Raw genomic sequence first — 26,652 nt, 5'->3', positions numbered from 1 at the left:
CCTGTGGAGGGCGCTAGGCTGGGGGCATGGACACAATCTGCCACTTGGTGCTGGAGCTTGGAAAGCCTCAGGGGCGGGGCGGGAACATCCCCTCTCCAAACGCCCCAAGGCCAGCAGCCAGCCCCACCATGGGCCCCAGGCTCGAGGCTTGCAGGGACCCTGGGCAGCACGCAGCGGTGGCCGCCAGGGTCTTGGCAAACCCAGGAGGCCAGCAGCAGCCCCTGGTCCTGGGCGCCTGGCTAGGGGCGTGGCCCCAAACCGCTTGCAAAGGCTCCTGCACAAAGCAGCGGTTTGGGGCCACGCCCACAGCCAGGCGCTCAGGCTGGGGGCTTGCAGGGACCCGGGCAGCACACAGCAGTGGCCGCCAGGGTCTCGGCACACCCCAGAGGCCAGCGGCAGCCCCCGGTCCTGGGCACCTGGCTGGGGGCGTGGCCCCAAACCGCTGCTTTGTGCAGGAGCCTTTGCAAGCCGCTGGGGCGGGGCGGAACATCCCGGCGTCATGACGCGGGGATGTTCCGCCCACCAGGTTGCTTGGCGCCTACACCCATAGGCACTGAGTGGCCAGGGGGCGTTCTGGGACCCCTGCTGCTCAGGACCTAAGCACAGGCCTACAGGCTAGGAGCGGCCTGGGTCTGGAGGATGTTTCCTGGACCCAGGTTGCTCAGCAGCCGCATATGCAAATTAACCGCCATCTTGTTTGCTCTGATTGGCTGTGGGCATAGCGGAGGTGCGGTCAATTTGCATGTTTCTCTATTATAAGGTAGGATTACTAGAATTCATATACAGACAGTCAGAATTTTAGAACTATGAAAATGTACTTCATCTCACAAGGGCTGTTTTCAACTTAAAGAAAAGGACCAAGACTGGATGATTCCTAAGAATTCATCATATGCAAAACTCCTTTCATTTTAGAACTGAGGTAAGCACAAAGATAAAGTGAATTGCCTAAAACATTTTAATTAATTAAAATGAAATATTCCATTCTTGCCCTGGCTCAATGGCTAGAGGGTTGGCCTGAGCACCACAGTGCGTCAGGTTCGATACCCAGTAAGGGCATGTACCTGGGTTGCAGGTTTAATTCCCAGCCCTGGTCAGCTGGAAGGTAACCAATGTGTCTCTCTCACATCAATGTTTCTCTTTTGTTTTTCTTCCTCCTTTCCACTCTCTCAAAAACTCAATGGAAAAAATATTGAGTGAGGATTCACACAAACACAAAACCCAACAAAAAATTATTTCGTCTGGCCAGTGTGGCTCAGTGGTTGAGGGTCAACCTATGGACCAGGAGGTCACGGTTCAATTCCCTGTCAGGGCACATTCTTGGGTTGCAGGCTTAATCCCGTGTGGGTGTGCAAGAGGCAACCAATCAATGATTCTCTCTCATCATTGATGTTTCTATCTCTCCCGCTCTGAAATCAATAAAAAGGTATATTTAAAAAAAATTCTTTCATTGTAACTATTTCCACATATTTCATACCTATAACTTATACATTTCCGTGTTCTTGTTGATCTTCTTTCAAGCAAGTTTGCTTTGGATTTTTTTGAATCTTTTTTCTTTTCTTCATGATCTTCAGAAAAATCTGGCTCCTGGGTTTATGAAAATAAATACATTTTATTACTCAGGACAGAACAAAGTTCCTTGGGATTAATAGCTTCTAATGTCCCTCTAGGCAGCACATGTGGAAGGTTTGAAAAATATGATCCCCCCAAAACTGAATGAACATGGCAACACTATGTACAGATTAAAAAAATATTGATGATCACAAGAAACACTTCTGGCCCTGGCCAGTGTGGCTCAGTTGGCTGGGCATCATCCTGTGCACCAAGTGTGCCGGTTTGATTCCCGGTCAGAGCACATGCCAGAGTTGCAGGCTTGATCCCCACTGTGGGGTGTGCAGGAGGCAGCCATCAATGTCTCTCTCTTAAAAAAAAAAAAAAAAAAAATCAATAAGAATATTTTTTTAAAAAGCACTTCTGTATTAAAATTCTTACGTTTTTGTGAGTTTATAATGCCCTCTTTTAAAAATAATCATGATGGGGGGGTCAATCGGGGAAAAAGGAAACATATGTAAAACTTTAGACAAAAAAAAAAAGATGCCCTAACCAGTTTTGCTCAATGGATAGAGCCTTGGCCCACGGACTGAAGGGTGCCGGGTTCAACTCTGGTCAAGGGTACATGCCTGGGTTTCTGGCTCAATCTCCAGAGGGGGGCATGTAGGAGTCAGTTAATCTATGTTTCTAACTCTTATCCCTCTCCCTTCCTCTCTGTAAAATCAATAAAATATGTATATGTATATATATATTTTTTAAATCATGATGTTTTTCCATCAATAAATTTTTAAACAATTAGATAAGCTGAAAAAATGAAATAATGGATTTAGAAGAAAGGGGCACGGTACTGAAGGAAAAAATAACTAACCAAGACAGGCTATTTAAGTGTGTGATTTAATTAAATCTGAATTGAACCTGTATGGAACTGAGAAAATTTCTTCATTTCAAATAAAAACCATAATACATATACTCTCATTCATGAGATATCCTTCTTAATTATAAATTAAGCTAATGAATGCAAAACAGTGAAATCCCTTCAAAGAAACCAAACTATAAGAACACAAATTGAAGGTTCTGATAACCACAAAAGACTAGAATTAAAAACCAACTCTCCCTGAACTATTTATTCTTTAGATAATTTACAGAAACAGCAGACAAAGAAGCTGAAAACAAATTAACCAATTTAGGTTAAAAACAAAACAAAACACAACACCCAACAAGATCCATAGGGGTGAGCTATAAATTTCATTTGGATGTAATATTTTGGGGCTATCTGCATGTACATAATCATGGGGGATTATGGGTGATTCTTTAAGGTCCTAAATTTTCATTTTTAATAAGATTGAAACTACTCATGTTACATAATGTGGGATACATTTTAGAACAATTATGGCAATTTCCTCTTTAAAAATACTATAAGCCAGAAACTTACTTGTGGAGGAATGATGTTTTCAATACTGATACCCACATACACCAAGCGTTCTTTCCTTTAAAAAGTGAAAAACAAGCACATAAGCAAAATGAGATTTGCTAAAAACAGCAGTGTTATGAAAACATTACTAACACAGACAATACTAAAATTGATTTTATGGTAATAGCAGAGGCAAGGTTACAAATATGTTAACTATCTACCTAATAAAAGAGTGATATGCAAATTAACCACCACTCTGCTACACCCACAAGCCACGCCCATCAGCCAATCAGAGCAAGTATGCAAATAAACCCAACCAAGATGGCTACAGCCACAGAGAGCAGGAGGGAGGCTTGGGTTTCCCAGGCAGTGGAGAAAGCCAAGCTTTCTGCCTGCCCTTGCCGGCCTAACCCTCCACTCAAAGCTACAAAGTTTCAATTATAGAAGGTAAACAAATCCAAACAGAAATGGCGGAAGCCACGGAGCTAGAAAGAGCGGGAGGCTAGGGCTGCCCCCGGCAATGGAAGAAGCAAAGCTTTCCGCACACACTGGCCGGCCCAGGCCTCCGCTTATGGCTAAAAAGTTTCAATTATAGAAGATACACAAACCCCAAAAGAAATGGCTGCCGGCCACGGAGCGAGCAGGAGACTTGGCTCCACTCCAGGCTACAAAGTTTCAATTGTAGAAGATAAATAAACCCCAGATACCAGGGACTCCGCTTGGGTCGCCAGGGGGCGTGGCCAGCCTGCAAACCACCACAGGCTCCTCGCTCAGGCCGCCCCACGCCCCAAGGGAACCCCTACCCTGATCTGGGACACCCTTCAGGGCAATCCAGCTGGCCCCCACCCACGCACCAGGCCTCTATCCTATCTAATAAAAGAGTAATATGCAGATTGACCATTACTCCAACACACAATATAGATGCCCCCATGTGGTCAAAGATCCTGCCCCCATGTGGACGCAAGATGGCCACCACAAGATGGCCAGCAGGGGAGGGAGGCACCAGGTCTGCAAGGGAGGGCAGTTGAGAGGGACCAGGCCTGCAAGGGAGGGCAGTTGTAGGCGATCAAGCCTGCAGGGGAGGGCAGTTAGGGGTGACCAGGCCGGCAGAGGAGGGAAGTTGGGGGCAAACAGGCTGGCAGCAGTTAGACATCAATCAGGCTGGCATTGGAGTGGTTAGGGGGTGATCAGGCTGGCAGGCAGAAGGGGTTAGGGGAAATCAGGAAGGCAGGCAGGCGAGCAGTTGGGAGCCAGCAGTCCTGGATTGTGAGAGGGATGTCCGACTGCCCATTTAGGCCCGATCCCAGTTCAGGATCGGGCCTAAACGGGCAGTCGGACATCCCTCGAGGGGTCCCAGATTGGAGAGGGTGCAGGCTGGGCTGAGGGACACCTCCCCGCCCCCATGCACGAATTTCATACACCGGGCCTCTAGTTCTGGTATGTGTAGGAAGCATAAAACTTCCTAAAGGTATGAAAATTGTGGAGTTAGAAGTGACTTATACAGAGGGAAGGGGGTGGAAGGTTGGGTGGAAAGGGGATTAGGGGATGAAAAATACAAGCTTTCAATTATAAAACAAGCCAAGGGATGTAATGTACAGCATAGGGAATAGAGTCAAGAATATCACAATAACTACGTATGGTGACTGATGGTTATGAGACTTTGTGTTTATCATTTTGTAAGGTATATAAATATTGGATCACAATCTTGTATACCTGAAATTAATATAATATTGTATGTCAACCATAAGTAAAAATAAATTTTTAAAAAATGTGATTTATACCAGTGAAATAAACCCTGTAACTGAAACAGACAAGGAAACTGTTTAGAGTCATACTGTGACTCACTGGCGAAGTTATTAGATAAAAAGCGAACTTTGAATAAACTAGATCTTTGCTAGGCTGAGAGTTTTTAGTAATACTGTATGGGTGACACAGCTATAATCTCATAACAATAAATTATCAGTATAAAAATAATTCTATGTAAGAGAATTATATCAAGGTCCCAGTGAATGATACTAGACCATTCACTTCTTGTTCACAGAGAAGACAAAAAGCAATGCAGCCACATGGATGTGTACTGTAGGATGCTACAATGAAGATATCTTTGTGTTGATTTTAAAAACTAATGACATCTTCATAATTTCATTTCAAAGAAACTAAGTTTTGTTGATTTTAATTCAACAAATTTTACATAACAAATTACTATATCCAACTGGTGCTTTCTCAGTTTCTCCCAAAGTTAAACTGATTCTCCAAGGACAACTGAGCTTTTTTTTTTTTTTTGACAACTGAGCTCTTACACACATGCCAGTATATGGTGAACTGAATAGAAATACAAAAGACAAGAACAGTACTAGTTGAAAATAACAGGGAAGGCTTCATGGATAAGTCAGAACTTGAGCGCTCTGTTATAAAATATTAGAGGCCCAGTGCACAAAATTAGTGCGCAGGTACGGTCCCTAGGCCTGGCCTGCAATCAGGGCCATATTCCCTGGCTGCCCACAGCTGGCCCCACCACCCGCCGCCACCCACTCCCAGTTCTCCGTTCACCATCGGGTGATCGGTGCCTGATGGCCGGGGGAAAGGACCGAGAGGTTGGCTGTTCTCGCCCGCTTGCCAGCCCCACCCCCCGCCACGGGTCACCCTCTATGTGGGGCAACCGGCGGGGCGGGAACCTTGGCCTGGCGCCGCCCACATCCCCTGCCACCCAACCCCGGTTCCCCATTCGCCATCAGGCGATTGGAGCCTGCAGGCCAGGGAAAGGGACCAAGAGGTGGTCAGTGCGCCTCATAGTGGCTGGTCCAGCGGTCGTTCCGGTTGTTCCGCCATTAGGGTCAATTTGCATATTACCCTTTTATTATATAGGATAAAGGCCTGGTGCACGGGTGGGGACTGGCTGGCCTGCGGGGGCCCCGGATTGGGGTGGGGCCAGCAGGCCGGCCACACCCCTGATTGGGATGGGGGTTCCCGCTAGGGGGCAAGGCCAACCTGGGAAGGGGCTGCTGGGGGGTTTGCAGGCCAACCACACCCCCGATCGGGGTGGGGGTCCCAGTTGGGGGTGGGACCAGCCGGGGCATGGGGCCGGTAGTTCTGGTCTCTGGTCATTCTGCTGTTTCAGTTGCTGGGCTTTTATTATATAGGATGTTTGACACATTTGTCCTTATACTAACCAAGTTTACTGAGACCAGTTTCATCTTTTATATCTCAAAATCTCTACTTTCACGTAACCATTATTTCTCTTCTTAACTCAATTGAAAAAAAAAGTCATATTCACATTAGGTCATGATTTGTGTTAGGCTTGGAAATCAAAAGGTAAATAAGACATAGTTCTTGCTCTCACAAATATTAAGAATTAACTAGTGTCCATTATGAACAAGGACAATGGAAACATGAAAAAGAGATTTTGTCTGAAGAGCTGAGAAACTTGGGAAGGCTTTAAATACTTGAGTAGGATATTCAAAGTAGGTATGATTTCTCATCATAACATTCTCTTGCTCAGTAATCTATAGAAAGATATATCTTCCACCAATACACCTCACCACCTGCTCAATGATCATATTGAGCCCAGACTTTACCATCATTACCTATAACCATACCCCATCTAAAATTTCCATCACAGGGATCCTATTCTCTGACCTCTACTGGCTCACTTTCCAGCTCACTCCCTCTGGTACACCAATTTCAACAATTCCCTGACTCCAGTAGGATCTCTATCCATTGACCCTACCCTCTTCTTACTGTCCATCACTCCCTCTGTGTCCTTACTTTCCCCCTTACCTGGCTTAGACTCCACAGTCCTGATTATAAATACCCCTTTGTATACACTTTCAATTCCTTGTCTCTTTCTCTCCTTCCCTCTGTTACATTACCTGGAAAATTCCAACCCTGATTAAATCCAACTCTCTACTAGCAAAGCACTGGTAAGTATAGAACTATGAGAATTCCCAAATAATTTCTGGCACCAAGTTCTGAAAGGGACGTTTATAAATCAGTTGAACCGACTTCTGAAACACCAGATTTTACAGAGCATCACAGCTCCATCTCTGTAGACAGTTGCTGGCTAGTCACTAATAACTCATTGGCACATCCTTCTTTCCCACTATACTATATAGAGATCTTTAAGGTAGAGACCACATAATATACTTCATGTTGATTATATTGTCTGGCATAAAGTAGATGCTCAATAAATGTTGGTTAAATGTTGAATAAATACATGAGTAGGGGAAAATGCTCTTGTACTCTGACACAGAGAATAAACAAGGCTTTAAGTTGTTAGGATGAGTATTACAGAAATCATTACATAGCTAAAAATAATAAAAAAAAAAAGAATAAAAATGCTCACGGTCAAAAACAGATGAAGACCCTTGGAATTTATAGTTAATCTATTATTTCTTTTCGAAACATATATATTTTGCTATGTAGAGCCCCTAAGATTCATACATATACATGTATAACAGGGGTATAATGAAAGCCTTGTTTAACCAGTTTATTGGGGAGAACTGACAATTAGCAACAATTCAGTTAACTGGCCTTGTGCCAGATTGGTCTCCCTGTAACAATAATTTTGCTCTCCTTTCTGTGATCCAGTTTCATATTGGATATAGTGTGTAACCTAAAGCCATAATTACAGTTGTGCTCTTAAAGAATGACATTTAAGTAAAGATTACCAAGAGTAAAAGAGAAAGCAAAAGAACTAGATCAATAGTGTTATCACATGCTGTGGCACATTTTAACACAGATTTCTAAAATTAAAAGATACTTCTTAAAAAACATATACTAGTATTTTCTTAATTGCAGCAGTATGGCCTTCAGTGTATGAGGGAATAGTCAAAAAAGTTTTACCACTATACTAGCTGGTTTGGCTCAGTGGATAGAGCATCAGCCTGTAGACTGAAGAGTCCCAGGTTCGATTCCAGTTAAGGGCACATGCCCAGGTTGCATTTTTGATCCCCAGTGGGGGGCACTGCAGGAGGCAGCCGGTGAATGATTCGCTCTCATCGTTGATGTTTCTCTCTCTCTCTCTCTCTCCTCCTCTCCCTTCCTCTCTAAAATCAATAAAAACGTATTTATAAAAGAAGTTTCACCACCTTTCCCACATATAGAAGTATAGTATCATCATAGGTCAGCACCATCATAGGCCTCCAAACAGTAAGTAGATATAATCTGAGTAGTAGACTAATTCTTAGTAGTTGACCGTTTTGCCTTTTAGAGATAATACATTTTCTTCCAAGCTCTTGAAGGGTCAGACTATTAGCTATTGACACTGCTGAGTCAAATCAGCTTCAGAACATGAAAACACTGCTCATTTCTCAGGACAGACAGATTTCCAAAAGACTAAGGCACAGGGACAATCTGATTTTCAATTATGATTTAATTTTAAGCAACTTAGGTGGCTTTCCAGTGCCAAAATAAAAACAGGAACAATTCTGCACAATAACTCTAATAATTTTATACAGGACTGTTACACAGTTTCTAAATACAAAAATATTTAGACAACCAATTTAAAAAATATTTAGACAACCAATTTAAACTAAGCACCATCCATTATGAGCCACAGAGTTCAAACTGATTAATAAAGAAAAAACAGGATTTGGAGGCTGAACCCATTTTTAAGGTTTGCCTTTGCACAGAGTAAAGTGAGATTATGAAATTATCTTTAGGCAAGCTAAATTTTAAGGAGGGGGGGAACGATGTGACAGCAAGTAAAAGTTACAGTGGTAACAAGTGAAAGTAATAAGACCAATCACAAAACATTGCTTAGATTATCTTATACTTTGTACAAATGAGCATCAAGTCATGATTAATCCTCTAAAAATTCTCTTCAACATCTCCACTTTATTATCACAACTGTCCTAGTTCAGGCCTCACTGGCTCTCATAGACTCTACTGCAAAAGCCTCAACTCCAATCCCTTCTTCTTACTGTTACCAGGGTATTTTTCCTGAAATAAAAATCTGGTTATGAGTATCCCTCTTTTGATGGCTCCCCCACTGCCTATAGAAAATACAGTGGAACCTCGTTTCTCAAACGACTCCCGTTTCGAACAATTTGCTTCTGAACCTGACAACCCTTTCATGCTGATGCAAGGAGAGAATGTGTGAATACGAGTCAGGTTACCACTGTTAAAATCTCAGGATATTGTGCTGTGAATATTTTTTTTTTTTTTTTTTTGCTTTTGTTGCTGCTTATAATTATTGTTTCATTTTTTACTGTACATTTCTTTTCTTTTGTTATATTTTCATTGACATTTCATGTCCTTTTTGTTTTTAAAGTATTTATAGATTAAACAGTACAATAAACATATACTGTATATAAGAAGGGTTAAAACAGGGAATCAAGGACTACATCAAAATAAAAAGTTTCTGCACAGCAAAAGAAACCATCAACAAAACTAAAAGAGAGCCCACTGTATGGGAGAACATATTTGGCAACGATACAACTGATAAAGGGTTAATATCCAAAATATATAAGGAACTCATACAACTTAACAAAAGGAAGACAAACAACCCAATTAGAAAATGGGCAAAGGACCTAAATAGACACTTCTTCAAAGAGGACATACAGAAGGCCAAGAGACATATGAAAAAATGCTCAAAGTCACTGATCATCAGAGAATGCAAATCAAAACAACAATGAGGTACCATCTCACACCTGTCAGAATGACTGTCATCAACAAATCATCAAATGACAAGTGCTGGTGAAGATGTGGAGAAAAGGGGAACCCTAGTACACTGCTGGTGGGAATGCAGACTGGTGCAACCATTATAAAAAACAGTATGGAGTTTCCCGAAGCACCAGTCAGAAAAGCTGTATGCACCCTTATGTTCATAGCAGCACAATTTACAATAGCTAAGATCTGGAAACAGCCCCAAGTGCCCATCAGTAGATGAGTGGATAAAAAAGCTGTGGTACATTTATATCATGGAATACTATACTGCAGTAGAAAAGAAGAATCTCTTACCCTTTGAGATAGCATGGAGGGACATGGAGAGTATCATGCTAAGTGAAATAAGTGAGTCAGAGAAAGACAAGTATCACATGATTGCACTATGTGGAATCTAAGTAACAAAATAAACTGATGAACGGAGTGGCTCCAGAGACTTGGAAGCATGGAATAGAGTGCGGAATCTCAGAGGGAGGGTGGGAGGGTAGGAGGTAATCAACCAAAGACCTTGTATGCATATATGTATAACCCATGGACACAGAAATAGGGTGCTGAAGGGTGGGGAGGGGGAAGTGGGGGCAAGCGGGGCGGGCAATGGGAGGAAAGAGGGACATATGTAATATTTTCAACAATAAAGAATAAAAAAAAGACACAAGCCCTATCTGGTTTGGCTCAGTGAACAGAGCGTCGGCCTGCAGACTAAAGGATCCCAGGTTCGATTCGGTCAAAGGCATGTGCTCGGGTTGGGCCTCGATCCCCAGTAAGGGGCGTGCAGGAAGCAGCCAATCAATGATTCCTCATTGATGTTTCTATCTCTCTCTTCCTTCCTATCTGAAATCAATAAAAAATATATTTAAAAAAAACCCACAAAAAACAGAGAATCATTTGGAGGCTCTGGAATGGATTAATTCAATTTACATTATTTCTAATGGGAAAAAATGATTCGGTTTTTTAACAGCTTTCCAGAACAAATTAAGTTCAAGAACTGAGGTTCCACTGTAATTCAAAATCCATAACCAGGTATGCAAAGTTGTTCACAATTTGGCCTCAATCTGCTTTTATAGCTTCATCTCCTACAAGTCTTCTACTCTCACTTTCATATTTTGTCTTTAATCACATTTGTGCCCTTTGCCTAAAATGTCCTTTCTCTGCATGCCCACCTATATAATCCAAGTTATCTTCCAAGAACATCCCTGATAAGCCCAACCCCTCAAACTCAAATCCACTTCACAGTGTTCTTGTATTGCTTTGAAGAGACCTCAGTTTGTCTACTTAATTGTATCACTGGCTCATATGTCTGTATTCTGATAGAGGATATCAGAATACAGGTAATTGGGAGCTTTGTCTTATTCCTCTTTTCAGTTTGGTACATAATAGGTCTAAGTGTATGTTTAGCAACAGATTAATCAAAGAAAGAACAAATAAATGTAAACAGAAACATGCTGTCTTGATTCTGAGCTCCCTTTTAAAGATTAGGCTCAATTCCAGTTTTATCTCCTCCAACAAGCCTCTCAAATGCTTTAGATCATGGTGCAGTGGCATACTGAAGAGGGAAGCATCTTTTTTGGTCAGTGGGACACAGTTCAGCATTTAAATACACTTGTGTGAATTTTGCCCACCCAAAGACATGACACACAGGAAACTAAATCAAACACTAGTTCTTACAGTTTTCTTGCACTCACTACATATGTAGGTACATATCCCCCACAATACTTGGACCAATATTTATTCAGAGAAGATTCTGATAAATATTTTAGAGCAGGGCTTGGCAAACTTTTCCTGTATAAAGACAGATAACAAATTAGGCTTGGTGGGTCACAAGGTCTGTGTTGCAACTACTAAACTCTGCTGCTGTAGTACAAAAGCAGCCACAGACAATATATAACACATGAGCATGGCAATGTTCCAATAAAAATTTATTTAAGGTCAATGAAATCTGAATATATAATTTTCAGATGTCATGACATGAGCGTTGTTTTGATCTTTTTTTTAAAAATATATATTTTATTTATTTTTTACAGAGAGGAAGGGAAAGGGATAGAGAGCTAGAAACATCGGTGAGAGAGAAACATCAATCAGCTGTTTCCTGCACACCCCCTATTGGGGATGTGCCCGCAACCAAGGTATATGCCCTTGACTGGAATCGAACCTGGAACCCTTCAGTCCGCAGGCCGACGCTCTATCCACTGCGCCAAACCAGTTAGGGCTGATCTTTTTTTTCAATCATTTAAAAACAATACAGACATCTTTAGTTAGTGGGCAATACGAAAACAAGAAGCAGGCCAGAGGTGGCCCACAAGTGATAGTTTGCCAATCCCACTTTAGACAGACACATCGATCTATATTGTAAAACAATTCTGCCATCAAATTCCCAAGTAAAATATTAACACACATATCACAATACCTGCGTTCAGCACGCTCTTTCTTCTTTAAGGCAACATCCAAATCCTGCAATTGTTCTTCTAATTTCTCACACAGTAGTTTCTGAAATAGCCAAACAGATGAACATCATTTTAACACCTTTCCACAATCATTTGTCACTTGCATGTTAACTTGTGGATAGTTTTGCTCTGAGAGTTGATAAGGGGCCATATATGGGTGAAAACTGAAATGTCCTCGTGTTTGATTAAATACAGTGGTGCCCTCAACCTTCACTGAACTAAAGATGAGCACAGTATCTCTCATGTAAAACACATATTAGAGAAACTTAGAGCCTTGCCAGAAAACACATTCAATCAATGTTTAAAACAGCATTTGGCTCAATGTGTATAGATAATAGTGATTTAAATTTTTTTAAATCTGAAGACATTTTTAAGGGAGAGAATTATATATGCAATGAAATATAATGGTGCCAATAATCACTAGTCTTAAAAAAGAGAAAGAAAAAATTTACAAAACCATTCCACATGATTACTGGGACAAAACAGAACTGAAGAATTTTAACTGATAAAGCTATGCTAAGCCACAGAAGTCCACTTCACTGAAAAATGCAATGCAGCCCATCATTTTTAAACCAAAATGAGACTGGGCTTGTGAGAGAAAGGACCCCTTGGGCCCAGTGCACAGAAATATCCTGTTCTTCAACTTAAAGAAATAATTCACCTGATTCAAAATAAGAGATAAATAGAATCCATATTTCTATTCATAGACCATCATAATGATATATAATTCATGAAACCATCTACAAAACTACTGACAAAGGGAGGCAGGCAGAAATGAAAAGGATGACACAAAGGGATACATAATATGAAGAAACTATTTCTTAGCTTGTATATTATCTTAATTTGGGGCTCTTTGTGCCTTTAACAAATGTGGGGGGAGGCGGGGAAAAGAGACTATAATTTTACAAAAATTACAGATCTTCTGAGAATTGCTTTTAAAAAAAATTAAAGGAAGACTTAAGAGATAATAATAAAGGGTAGCCTTTACAATAGTTTCTAATTTCACAGAAATTTAAACAAGAGGTAAACCATATTTACAAATTGTTTTGAAGATATAAAATGTTTAGTAACTGTCAAGAAATATTACTAATTTGACTATAAAACCACAGACTGGAAGAAGAGAGGTGTGCAGGATCATACATGTTGGCAAGGGGGGCAGAACCATTCTCCATCGGGGATGATCATCAGAGGAGGGCGAAGGCAGGCAGTGTGGTAGCCACTGTCACAAGAGTCGCACAGAAGAATCTGAAATAAACCAGATATTAACACCAACCTAACTCCATGACGAAAATTCAGTGACTCAAGTTAAAATAAAGATATTTCTTAGCACTATACTAAGAAATATACTATACTCTTTATTTGCATAATAAAAAAGCACTGGTAATTAGGGATCTAACATGCCATTAAAAATAATAAAAAATAAAAAACTAAGAAAATGGTAAACTATAAAATTAAGTGAAAAGTAGCGAGTTCTTTCTGAACTAAAGTTGCAATCCTTTTCTAGTGTGCCATGAGAGCTGCAACAATAAATTTTTTATAAAAGTTTATATAAAGCTCAAGTATCACAAACTACCCTTCTATACATAGGAATTTAAAAATCTACTTTAAATAGCATTTCAATAACCAATCTGTAAGAATCATTCATGGTTCATTTTATCATATAAATTTAAATGTGAAAGGAACTGTAGGAAGAGGGGAAAGGAACTACACTTAGGATCATCATGTTCAAATACGAAGTCTTAACTGATATTTTTTGTTATTTGACTTAAGATGACCAAGTCTCTAAAATTTAAAATGCTACATTTATGAACATTTGACTTAAAAAAACTTACCACTTTTAAATTTTTTTAGATTTACAGAAGAGTTACAAAGATAGTAGAGTTCCTATAAACTCATTACTCAGCTTCCACTAATGTTAACATCTTACATAACCACAGTACATTTACCAAAACTAAGAAATCAACATCAGTACAATATTACTAACTCAACAACAAAATTTATACTTCGAAGAATACTAGTCAGATATTATGTAGACTCCCCTCAACCTGGGTTTGTTTGATGGCTTCTCTTGATTAGACTGAAGTTATGGATTTTGGAGACACATCCCACCAAGATGAAGTGCCCTGTTCTCTGTGTTATATCTGGGGATACATGATATCAATCTGACTTATTACTGGTGATAATTAACCTTGATCGCTTGGTTCTAGTAGTTGGTTTTCATCACTTTAAAGTTACTAATTTTCACTTTCCATACTTTAGTCTCATTAGAAGTGATAAGTCCAGCCCATACTCAAGGGGAGGGGAATTAAGCTCCACTCTCTAGAGGGAGGAATTATCAAAGAATTTGTCGATAGAAGGTAAAACTTTCACAGCAATGAATAATATGTTGAAGCTATGCAAATATTGTTTTTCCTTCAAGTTTTACCCACTAGTTTTAGTACTTATCAGTGGATCTTGCTTACAATAATTACTACTGTGGTGTTCTAATGATGGTTCTCTATTTTCCTTATGCTTTCTACATTTGTTATTTGGAATTCTTCTGTAAAGAAATTATGCCCCTTACCCCACATTTACTCGTTTATTCAATTATGTATTTATATCAGGATGAACTAATGAATATTTATTTTATTCTTTGGGTTATAATATAAAACTACTACTTGTCAAATTCAAATGTTCTAGCTATGGACACACTGGGAGCTCTTCCAGGTTGGCTGTGTCATTTGCATCTTTTTAAAAAATATATATATTTTTATTGATTTCAGAGAGGAAGGGAGAAGGGGAGAAAGAGATAGAAACATCAATGATGAGAGAGAATCATTGATTGGCTGCTTCCTGCACGCCCCCTACTGGGGATCAAGCCCGCAACCCAGGCATGTGCGCTTGACCAGAACTGAACCCAAGACCCTTAGTCCACAGGCCGGCGCTCTGTCCACTGAGCCAAACCAGCTAGGGCTGCATCTTTTTTTTTAAAAGCACTTCCTTACTTCCCAGCACTATAGGATACTCCACACATTTATCTATATATATAAAAGGCTAATATGCTAAGTGTCCAACTGTCTAATCAGTCACTATGACACTGACCACCAGGGGGCAGGTGCTCAACACAGGAGCTGCCAAGCTGCATTGACTTGGCAGTGGCGGTTCTCAGGTAACGCACCCCAAAACCAGAGAGGAGGGAGCCCGATTCCTCGTGGGGCCGCACAATTCCACCTTCGGCCATGGGTTATGTTGTTGCTGGGGCACTGTCACCCCAAATCTGATTTACTGCACACTTGCGTTTGTGTTCCACACCCTGTATGACAGCAACTTTGCAGAGTGCCCTCTTGCATTCCGGGCCCCCTCGGGGGAGGTGGGAGAGCCGGTTTTGGCCCGATCCCCGCAGGACAGACCAAGGAACCCCACCAGCCAGAGGAACTCCACTCACTCCGTAGAGGCCCTTTGAGCCATGGTGCCACACAAGGCGCAGCTGGCTGGGGAGGGACCACAGGAGGTTAGCTCCAGGGCATGTCTTGCCCGTCTCACCCAGTCCCACCCCGCCGGGCACCTTCTAATTAATTTCCTCTCAATGTGCACGAATCCGTGTAACGGGTCACTAGTATCTTATATTTTCTCTGCCCAAGCCTAGGAATTAGCCACTTCTCCCCAAAACCCAGGTTCCTTTAATGGAAAGTGGTATTTAGAAACCAAGATTTGAATGCTGAGTGCTCACTGCTAATGGTTATCACTGCTTCTAAATTTTCTCAGAGACAGAGCTAGGAAATACATTTATGTATAGCAATCCATACGCACACATGTCTATATTGAAATAAGTATGAGTTCATACTATCTCCAGCTCTAATCCAGTACCATAGGATTTATTCTAGCCTTCAGCCTTGCTTATCTATAACTTTTTTCTCTGACAATGAGAAAACTTGCTCCTATTTTCTATACTTCATTCACTTGTTCAAACCCAGTATATAGTAAAATAATTTCTAAATTGCTAGCATATACCATGGTGGGTGAAGCGAGGAGGGTGGTATGTGTACACATATGCAGTGACTTAAAAGGGAAAAAGTATCCTCCTACTTTTTCACACAGCGCATCACCATTTGCTGCCAATACCCAGAATTCAATACTTTAGTTATATGACTAATAGATTATTTGATTACATAAGCATATGTAAACAAACCTGGGCACATGATTCCATTTACCATATTATTTCTACATTAAAGCATAATTTAAATTTCAAATAACAAAATTAAATTTTTAGAAATCAATTTATCTCTAAAACAATAATTATCTCTATTCCTCAATGAAGGTAAAATCCCATTAAAATAAATATTACTATGCAAGATTTAAGCCTCAAGCAATGATCCATGTATTTTGATCGAAGCATCTGGATTCTACACTCATTTATAAATTTACTGGTTTTCTGCAGTAAGCTCAATGAGGACAAGGACATGTCTTTCTAATTCAGATTCATTTCCCTACCACTTAACACATAATTGCTTGGCATTTTGATTTAAGGTTATCCTTAAAGAAATGGCATAGGAAACCTGCCATTTAGATCTTCAGTTTCCAGTGATATTCCCTTTTGGCACAGTAACCAGCAATGGGATTTTTAGTGCAGTTGTTAAGATAACTGACTAAATAAAAATCCTGTGTGTGCCAAGAAAGGTGCAACTTATCTCCTTCATGTCATTTCTGCTCACCTCATTTTACTTTTCATTTCCTCACACCCATCTGTCATTGACATCTATGGCTACCTCAGTTAAAATGCACTCTTAGTTTAAAAAGATGTTAGGCCCTAGCTGGTTTGGCTCAGTGGATAAAGCATCGGCCTGCGGACTGGAGGGTCCTTGGTTCCATTATGGTTAAGGGCACATGCCAGGGTTGTGAGCTCAATCCCCAGTAGGGAGCATGCAGGACACAGCTGATCAATGATTCTCTCTCATCATTGATGTTTCTCTTTCTCTCTCCCTCTCCCTTCCTCTCTGAGGGAAAAAAAAAAAAAGGGATTAGGAGCCCAGGCTGGTTTTGCTCAGTGGTTAGCATGTAGGCCCACAGAACAAAGGATCATGGGTTCAATTCCCAGTCAAGGGTATGTACCTGGGTTGCAGGCTCAATCCCTGGCCTGGTCGAGGCATGTGTGGAGGCAACCAATCAATGTGTCTCTCTCACATCAATGTTTCTCTCTCTCTCTCTCTCATATCTTCTTTAGGCTTTCCTCCACACAAAAATCTTGACCTAACTATCACAGCCTGATGATCATAAAAATGCATAGAAGGGTTTTATCAGGGTAATTTCAGCATCTACTCTCCTCTTATATCTTTTACTTGAACCATCTGAAACTACTAGGATATGATAAACTTCACTGATTAGTTTAGTTTCCATATATGAGTTCAACATTAAGGAAAAAAAACAAGTAAACCACAAAAAACTTTAACCTAGCACATAATAGATGTGCTAGGCAACTTTACATAACATTTAAAGCAACCCTCAGAAGAAGTATGTGGTATTATTCCTATTTATATAATGCAGATATTGAGATACAGAGAAGAGAGCACCTGATAAGTGGTGGAAGCAGGATCTGCTGCCAAGTCTGTCTGGTCCATGCTTTTCCCATCACACCACACTGCTTTCTAGGAAAAAAGAGCCTTGGAGAACCACTTCATGTGAATTTTCCAAACTTTAGAGGATCTCAAAACGTTCTGATCCACACAATTCTACCCATGTGGAAGCATCTTTCTTTACATTTCCTTCTATTTAATAGTTGGAGCCTGCCTTTAAAGTCAATTGTATTCAAAAGAACAGAATAGTTGCATAGAATTGGGCATATCAAGAGTGTTTCTTCAATAGGCTCTTTAGAAAGCACTTATGAATTGCAGAAATCCTATATAATAAAAGGGTAATATGCAAAGTGACCAAACGGCAGAACGACCAGTCACTATGACGCGCACTTACCACCAGGGGGCAGATGCTCAATGCAGGAGCTGCCCCCTGGTGGTCAGTGTGCTCCCACAGGGGGAGTGCTGCTCAGCCAGAAGCTGTGGCGAGTGCAGCAGCGGTGGTGGGAGCCTCTTCTGCCTCTGTGGCAGTGCTAAGGATGTCCTACTGACGGCTTAGGCCCACTCTAAGTCGGACATCCCCCGAGGGCTCCCTGACTGTGAGAGGGTGCAGGCCGGGCTGAGGGACTCCCCTCCCCCCCCCCCCAACCCCAGAGTGCACGAATCTCGTGGATGGGGATGTGTGTCCCTCAGCCCAGACTACACCCTCTCCAATCTGGGACCCCTCAAGGGATGTCCAACTGCCCGTTTAGGCCCGATCCTGGTAGGGCCTAAACAGGCAGTCGGACATCCCTCTCACAATCCAAGACTGCTGGCTCCAAACTGCTCCCTGCCTGCCTTCCTAATTGCCCTTAACTGCTTCTGCCTCCCAGCCTGATCACCCCCTAAGCACTCTCCTACCAGCCTGATTGATGCCTAGCCACTACCCTGCCAGCCTGATTGCCCCTAACTGCCCTACCCTACATGCCTGGTCACCCCTAACTGTCCTCCCCTGCAGGCCTGGTCGCCCCCAACTTCCCTCCTCTGCCAGCCTGGTCACCCCTAACTGTCCTCCCCTGCAGGCCTGGTCCCCCCGCCAATTGCTCTTCCCTGCAGGCCTGGGTCCCCCCCCCAACTGCCCTTCCCTGCAGGCCTGGTCGCCCCCAACTTCCCTCCTCTGCTGGCCTGGTCACCCCTAACTGCCCTCCCCTGCAGGCTTGATCGCCCCCAACTGCCCTCCCTTGCAGGCCTGGTCCCTCCCACCTGCCCTCCCATGCTGGCCATCTTGTGGCGGCCATCTTGTGTCCACATGGGGGCAGCCATCTTTGACCACATGGGGGCAGCCATCTTGTGTGTTGGGTGACAGTCAATTTGCATATTACTCTTTTATTAGATAGGATGTAGGAACTGGTTTTCCTGATTTAGGTTACTTACTTACTGGGTAAGAAAGTTCCATGTAAATTGGTCACTATCCTTCTGAAATTATATCTGAATATATTTGTACTCTTAAATTTAAAAAAAAATTGCCCATTTCCTAAAGTTATAAACCCTACCAGGTTAACTACTTGATTTATACGTTGTTACAGAAAGGCAATAAGGCCTCAGGCCTTTTACAGCTGGCACTTCAGAACAGAACAGAAATATTTGAATAATTTCATAGATTTGTGAGAGAAATTAGGAGTGTATTCTTATTAAGAGCAAATAACAACAGCTAGCTAGGCAGAATAAAAGCAGGATCCTGACCTTCCCAGAACTGGGTTATTTAAGAAATAGAAATAAAGGTTATTTTGCACACGCAAGCTCTGCAGCATTAAAAAATTCAAATCATGATCAAGCCCAGAAGAGTTAGGCTTTGGAAAACCATAGCATGCCAGTAAAGTGACTATTACGCACTAGCTCAGGATGGTTTGGAAGGCCACATTTTTTGCAGGGTTCATCATCATCCGCTAGGACGGCTTCTTCACTCTCCTTTTCTCCTTCCTCTTCTGAAGCTGCAGATGATTTTTCACTGTCAGATCCTTCACTTTCATCGTTGCTGGAATATTTCCACCTGCCACGTGTTCGAGAACCAGTCCATCGAACTTTGCCTTTGGTTTTTACCTTGTATAAAATAAAAAATTGGGATAATTTGTATAGGAATGTAAAAAGAAAAACTATTATTTGTCCCTTGCAGAATATTTAGTCAATACATAAAAAAAAGGAAAATTATTGTAGCTTCTTCATAGATACACATACTATTTAATTTTGATATACATTCCCACTATGTTTTCTATTTTGGGGGATATTATGATAAACACTATCTTATAAGTATTTTCCCTAGTCATAAAATATTCTCCTAACATCATTGTAAATGACTATATAATATGCCATCGTGTAGTTGTATTTCTCTAATCCTCTACTAGACAGACATTTAGGTAGTTTCCCATTTTTTCAACTGTATCCTTGTAAATAAAAACTTTTACACATAGCTCTGTAGTTAGGATAAATTCCTCGAAGAGAATTCTGGGTCAAAGGCCATGCACATTTTAAAGGCACTATAATAGAGCACTGACTATGTTCTCACATTTTATTATACAAAGTTTTAAATTTCCACATCAGAGATTAATATAAAAAATTTTAATGGGTCAGAAATGCACATAAAAATCCTGACAAACTTAAAAAATATATTATTCAGAATAAGTTTATAATGTTGTAAATTGCTTTTTATTTTCTGGTTGCACAATTTTTATATATGTTTATTCATTTCAGAGGAAGGGAGAGGGAGAGATAGAAACATCAATGATGAGAATCATTGATTGGCTGCCTCTTGCACACCCCCTACTGGGGATCTAGCCGGCAACCAGGGCATGTGCCCTTGACCGGAATTAAACCCGGGACCTGACCCTTCAGTCCGGAGACCATGCTCTATCCACTGTGCCAAAACGGCTAGGGCCACAATTTTTAAATTTATATTTTAATTTCTACAGTATAAGTCCTTATCAAAGACCAACATAATTCTAGCAGAAGGGGAAATTTTTTTAAAGTAAAGAATTAAAAATTCAGTACTCCAGGCAATAGAGGATCACTTACAAAGGTGAACAATCTGATCACTAAATAAATTAAAAACGAAAGTAGCACTTTTAATTATAACAAACTTCCACAGACTAGCCAAAGACTGGTACCAAATTTTGCTTAAATACGAGGAACATGAGAAAAAACTTCTGGCTTCTTAGACTAATATATTGGGGAATATAGGCACTCTCATAGCCGTAATGAGAGGCTACATAATGAGACAATTTTTAGAAATGTGTCAATAACTGTCAAAAAATAAAATATACATGCCCCTTGACCCAGCAAATCCAATTCTAGGAGTCTATTCTAAAGAAATACTCACTCATGTCCAAAATGATCTTCAAAGCAGCATTGCCTGCAATAGTGAAAAATTGGAAACAACCTAAATGTCAATCAATAAGGGAGTAGTCAAAGAAACTGAGTTATATCTACACTATGGAATACTATGTGGCCATTAATAACCAAAAGGTAGACTATATCTTACTGATGTGGAAAGAGTTCAAAGATACACTGTTAAGTGAAAAACTCAGATAAAAATGAACATATTTGATTCAACTTGTTTTTTAAGTGAATAGATAAATATTTATAACATACACATGAATGTATGGAAAAAGGATTGGAAACTAACTGCTAATAGTGTTTATAGGACATTTTCATTTCTCAATCCTATAGGTTGGATATTATTTGAGTAGCTTGCAGAAAGAATATATTTCTTTACTGCCTGTAATAAAAAAAAGTTTAAAAGATAATTAGACAGTCTGAAATAAAATGTTTGGGGATAATTACTGAAAAAAGACATCTCTGATATAGGAAGGTATGGGTGTTTTTAAAGTTTTCTTTGAATAACTTTAGTCAAAAGCAAAAGCTACAAACACCTACAGACAAATATTTCTAATAAAAATTAAATCTCAGAGTAGGAGAAACTTTACCTTGCTTACTTTAGAATTTGTATCTTTCTCCATTTTTTTCAAATTTTCCTTTTTGTCTGTTTTTTGCAAAGCTGTTGACTCCTCGTCCACTTCATCTTCTCCTTCCCCTCTTTTTTTATCAGCTTTCTGATCTCTGATCTCAGCCACTTTGGCTGTGGGTCTAGATATTCTTGGAGACCTCCTTAAAGTACGACCCACATTTGTTTTCTCTTCTTCCTTTTCGGACTTCTCTTGCTTGGTTTCTGGTTCTAGAATTTTGGGAGGAGATTCTGGCTTCTTCTTCCGACTGGATATCCTAATTGTTAATTTGATGCCCTCCTTTTGCCTTTCAGAGGTTATCTCTGTGTTTTCTGGGGCAGTGGTTTCTTCTTCAGGAATCAACTTATATTTAAATTTGTTTTTTTGCATAGAACCTTTTGTGTCAGAAGGGTCCTCTGCACCAGAGGTCTGGGCATTGTCCAGGTTGTCCATTTCTACCTCCATGGATTCAGAATCCTCTTTCTGAACTTCTGAGTCTGTTTTTTGCAGGGACTGACCCTCAACAGAACTTGTGCTCTGACACTCCACCATTTCTTTTTCTGAGGCTGGTTTCTCACAATGGCCAGCCATGTTAGACATTGAAGAAGTTTCAGCTGCCCCGGGAGAGCCCAGCATTACTGATTCCAGAGGACTCTTAGGAACCTCCTCTGGTATTGGACTCAATCTTTGTGGGTCCTTATCAAGAAAGGTCTTTTGGGACTTCTCTAACTTTTCAAGACATTCTATGACTGGTGGGCGCTTATCCTTATTTTTGGGAGACTTCTCTTCAACTTTCATGGTATGGGATTCAGCAGTAGATAAAGCAGTTTTTAAAGAGAGATCAGTTGCCATCTCAGAAGCCTCAAGAGAGGTTTCCATTTCTGGAGGACCAGTTTCCTCTACCTGCTCTTTTGGATTCTGGGTCTCTACAACTGATATTGAACTTTCTGCATCTTTCCCTAAAGGGACCACTTCCTTCTCCAGGTCACCTTTTTTAATACTTATTATGACAGAATTTAAGGACTCTGCTCCGTTTCCCTCCACGATGACACTTTTATCCTTAGAGGGGCTACAGCTATCTTCCTTTGTATCATAAAACTTTGTCTCCATTTGTTCTGTCTTAAAATTTGGAGTTACCTTTTCATCACAGACTTCTCCATTTACCAGCTGTTTCCCTTCATGAACCAAAGCAGTGATTGCAGAAATCCTTTTATAAGTCTCCTCCTCTTGTTTTACTTCATCCTTCAAAAATTCTTTTGTTGGAGTAACTGATTTACACAAAGGTCCTTTGATTGGACTGTCAAAATCATCACTCAGTTTAATTTCTCGTTTTTTTAGTGGTATCTTGGCCTGCTGGTCATTTTTAAGTTTCTCAGTTTCTTCAGTAGACTTCTCAGAAATTTCTTGAGTAGATTTAACATTGACACCAAACTCCAGCCTCTCGGGCTCCAGCTTCTCCACACCTCCTTTGATATCTTTAGGGTCTGCTTTACATTCCTTCACTTCGACTTTAATGGGTTTGACATTTTCCTTGAAGGCATCACTTTCTTCTTTGATAATCTTTTTTCCCTCACTTTCCAGCAAAGGTTTTTCTAGCTTTACTATAACTGGCATTTTCACAAGTTCCTTTTCATCTTCTTTTTCTATTTTCACAGTCGTTTCTTCCAGAGCATTGGGTATAGAACAGTTTTCTGAATCTCCTGGCTGCTCTTCACTTTTCCTCTTTTTTTCATTTTCCTTCTGTTCCTCTAAAAATCAGAAAAAGTTTACATGAATCCAAGAGATCAAGATATATAAAATATAAAAGGCTTAAAATATATTTCCATTTGAAGTTTCTCTCTTAAAAGAGGTAACTTTTGTCACTGGACATTTAACAATAAAAAATAAAATCTGACTAAAGAAAATTACCAAACGCTAAAGTATAACCTCTAGATATTAAAAAGCTATTATTTAGAATGACTCAAATTTCTGCTTTATATTTTAGCTTCAGTGTTCTCAATGGAATGCAAATATTTATACAGCTCAAATAATTTATATAAGCTCAAAATATGGCTCAACTAAAACTAAAAATATTATATGAAACATTTGCAAAAAACTGTATTTGTCTGAAGAACTGACTATTGTTCTTTGTTAAGTCATTGAGCACTTCATTTCATTGAGGCAACATGAGAATGGCAGTGGTAAAATTTGTTTTATTCAGATTATAAAATTAACACAATCCTGTACAGAAAATGAAAAAGAGGGAAAAAATGACCATAATCCTAATACCCACAGACAATCATTACTAATATTTTAAGTTACTTCCTTCTAGTCTTGTATATTTTTGACAAAGTCATGATCATGTTGCCATTTTTCATTGAAACATTAGTACTTTCTTATATTAAATGCTTTATCCAAAAATTATACTTAATCATATAACACTCCCCAATGTGTTTTTATTATAATTTACTTTATTAAATGCTATTTTTATAACATTCCAGGAGTTAATATTTTACAAATACACTATTAGGTTTATCTGTCAATTCTTTTTGTTGTTGTTGTTAATCCTCAACCAAGGATATTTTTCCCATTGCTTTACAGAGAGTGGAAGAGAGGGAGGGAGGGGGAGAGAGAGAAACATGTATGTGAGAGAGACACATCAATTGGTTGCCTCCCACACACACCCCGACCAGGGGCAGGGGAGCAAACCCACAACCCAGGTACCTCCCCCCAGCCAACCCCGCCCCCAGTTAAGCCCCCCCCCCAATCGAGGGCAGGGCCAGTTGGACCCGCCAATGATCGCCCCGCCCCTGATTGGCCCCCCAGGGGGTGGTGGTGGCCAACCTCCCACGCCCCTCCCCCCCACCGGCCAGCCCCAATTGGCCCCCACTGGGGTGGGCTGGCTGGACCCTACCCATGCACGAATTCGTGCACCAGGCCTCTAGTTTTAAAATAAAAATCTAAAGCTAAGAGTGCTTATTGCTACTGGGATGTCATTATTCTTAGATTGCTCTCAGAGGTAGAGAATATATCTATGTATATCAAGCCACACAAACAAATACAATTATATTTATTTCTATATCACCCACTACTGACATTTTGTTAGTAATTTTGGCTATCTGCAGCTCATTTACTAGAAGATAGTAAAGAAAGACTAAAGAAAGACTAATGGGAAAATAGATACTAAAACAGTTTATCTACAGTCTTTATCTGAAAGTCAACTTGGCTGGACATAAAATCCCTGTCTTATATTCCCCCCCCTGATATACACTATGGCATTTTCTTCTGGCATAGAGCAGCCTGGTGTTCTTTCCCTTAAGTCACTTGGTCCCTTTGTCTGGATAGCTAAAGTATTTCTTTCTTCAAAAACAGTAATTTTACTAGTACATGTCTTGATATTAGTTGTTCTGGGTTCATTTTCCAAGGTATACAGTGTCTTTTCAACACGCAGACTCCCATCTTTATTTCAGGAAGTTTTGTGAAACACAGGCTAGTATTGTTGTCTGTTCCCTTCCTTTGACTTTTTGTTTAGAGACCTGTTATATTTTCTTTGCCTATATTCAAATCCTTATCTCTTTCTCTCAAATCTTTATCTCTTTCTTCAATTCTTTTTTATTAAAAAAAAAATACAGCTATCATTTGCTATTTTAAACTTGGTCATTCTTTTTATTTTATTTTTCTTTATTTTTATTGATTTCAGAGAGGAAGGGAGAGAGAGGTGGAAACATCAATGATGAGAGAGAATCACTGACCGGCTGCCTCCTACACATCCCCCACTGGGGGTTGAGCCCACAACCTGGGCATGTGCCCTTGACCCGAATCGAACCTGGGACCCTTCAGGCCAATGCTCTAAACACTGAGCCAAACCAGCAAGGGCCCATTTGCTATTTTTTAAAGACAATAATTCTTGCATATGTTTGGGCAGATGTTTCTTCTGTTTCTTTGAAATATCTTAACTCTTTCTTGAGTTCTACAACCGATGAAGTTATAGTTCTCATATGTTTTGTGAGAATGTCTTTTGGATAAGCTCATTCTCTGTAGTGGTTATTCTGCTTCTTATTCTCTTTTGTTCTTGTAATCCTATAAGATTTGACTTTGGTCCTTTTTAGTTGATTATTTTTGTCAAATAGTTTTTCTAATTTGATAGCTCTAGAGCTCCCCATCTGTTATTTTTGTAAAATATTCAAAATTAAAGTGATTCACACTATGAGATTACCTAACTCTATTCCTTTACCATACTTTTATTAAAACCTCCGTTTTTGCTTGTCACTGTTGCTCCCATCCTACTTAATTTAGAGTCTATTACCACAGTTTGGACAAAGGGCACTATGGAGTTTTGTCTTGGAAGAGAGCTTTGGCTGGAGAGGTTTGAGAATTCATAAGACCCAGAGCACCCCAGCTCCTCTAAGACCTTAAGTTTCAGATATTGTCTACAGTTTTAAATTTTGCCATCAGTATGTTCTTTTTATGCAGGATGTGCAGGTTCAAAAATTATGCCCAAAATCATAAATGATAGATGTTCTGATTCAAGGCACAACAAACTCAATCAGAAAAAAAAGTTCAACAAATTCTTGAATCACAAGAGATTTCTTTTGCTTTTTTCCTTCCCTCTCCCCCTTCTTTCTTACTCTCCTCTCCCCTTATCTGCTCTCCCCCAACCCCAATCAGCACAAATCTTTCACTTAAGTATTGTGATCTGTATCCTAGTGTTCGTGACATAAAAATGCAAATTCGCCGAGCCAGTTTGGCTCAGTGGATAGAGCTTTGCCTGCAGACTGACGGGTTCCAGGTTTTGTTCCAGTCAAGGGCACAAACCTCCATTGCAGGTTCCTCCATGGCCCAGGCCCTGGTCGGGGCACATGCAGGAGACAACCAATATGTGTGTTTCTCTCACATCAATATTTCTCTCTGTCTTTCCTTCTCTCTAAAAAGCAATGGAAAAATATCCTCAGGTGAGGATTAAAAAACAGCAACAAGTGTTTGGCTCAGTAGTTGGAGTGTAGGCCCACAGACTAAAGGGTGGAGGGTTTCATTCCTGGTCAAAGCTTTAATACCAGCTTATCTTTCTCCATTACCCATCACAATTC

General features: G+C 40.3%; 1 protein-coding gene across 5 annotated transcripts in view; it reads right to left on the bottom strand.

Annotated features, from left to right (window-relative positions):
• The window catches only part of RSF1 (remodeling and spacing factor 1), a 127,293-nt gene that overhangs the window by 17,167 nt on the left and 83,474 nt on the right, over nucleotides 1-26,652 (bottom strand). For 2 of the 5 annotated variants that reach the window (XM_028158334.2, XM_054724591.1), the window contains exons 6-12: nucleotides 21,569-23,334; nucleotides 19,482-19,688; nucleotides 17,610-17,684; nucleotides 13,204-13,308; nucleotides 12,027-12,106; nucleotides 2,981-3,035; nucleotides 1,475-1,584 (exon numbers count right to left, since the gene is read on the bottom strand). In XM_028158334.2, coding sequence (XP_028014135.2) covers nucleotides 1,475-1,584; nucleotides 2,981-3,035; nucleotides 12,027-12,106; nucleotides 13,204-13,308; nucleotides 17,610-17,684; nucleotides 19,482-19,688; nucleotides 21,569-23,334 — 2,398 coding nt within the window. The remainder of the gene's footprint in view (nucleotides 1-1,474; nucleotides 1,585-2,980; nucleotides 3,036-12,026; nucleotides 12,107-13,203; nucleotides 13,309-17,609; nucleotides 17,685-19,481; nucleotides 19,689-21,568; nucleotides 23,335-26,652) is intronic. The other 3 variants (XM_028158335.2, XM_008150009.3, XM_054724590.1) reach the window with 3 other exon arrangements.

This window comes from Eptesicus fuscus, chromosome 13 (genome assembly GCF_027574615.1).
Source record: "Eptesicus fuscus isolate TK198812 chromosome 13, DD_ASM_mEF_20220401, whole genome shotgun sequence".
NCBI lineage: Eukaryota > Metazoa > Chordata > Mammalia > Chiroptera > Vespertilionidae > Eptesicus > Eptesicus fuscus.
This window is presented reverse-complemented; position numbering and strand designations above follow the sequence as displayed.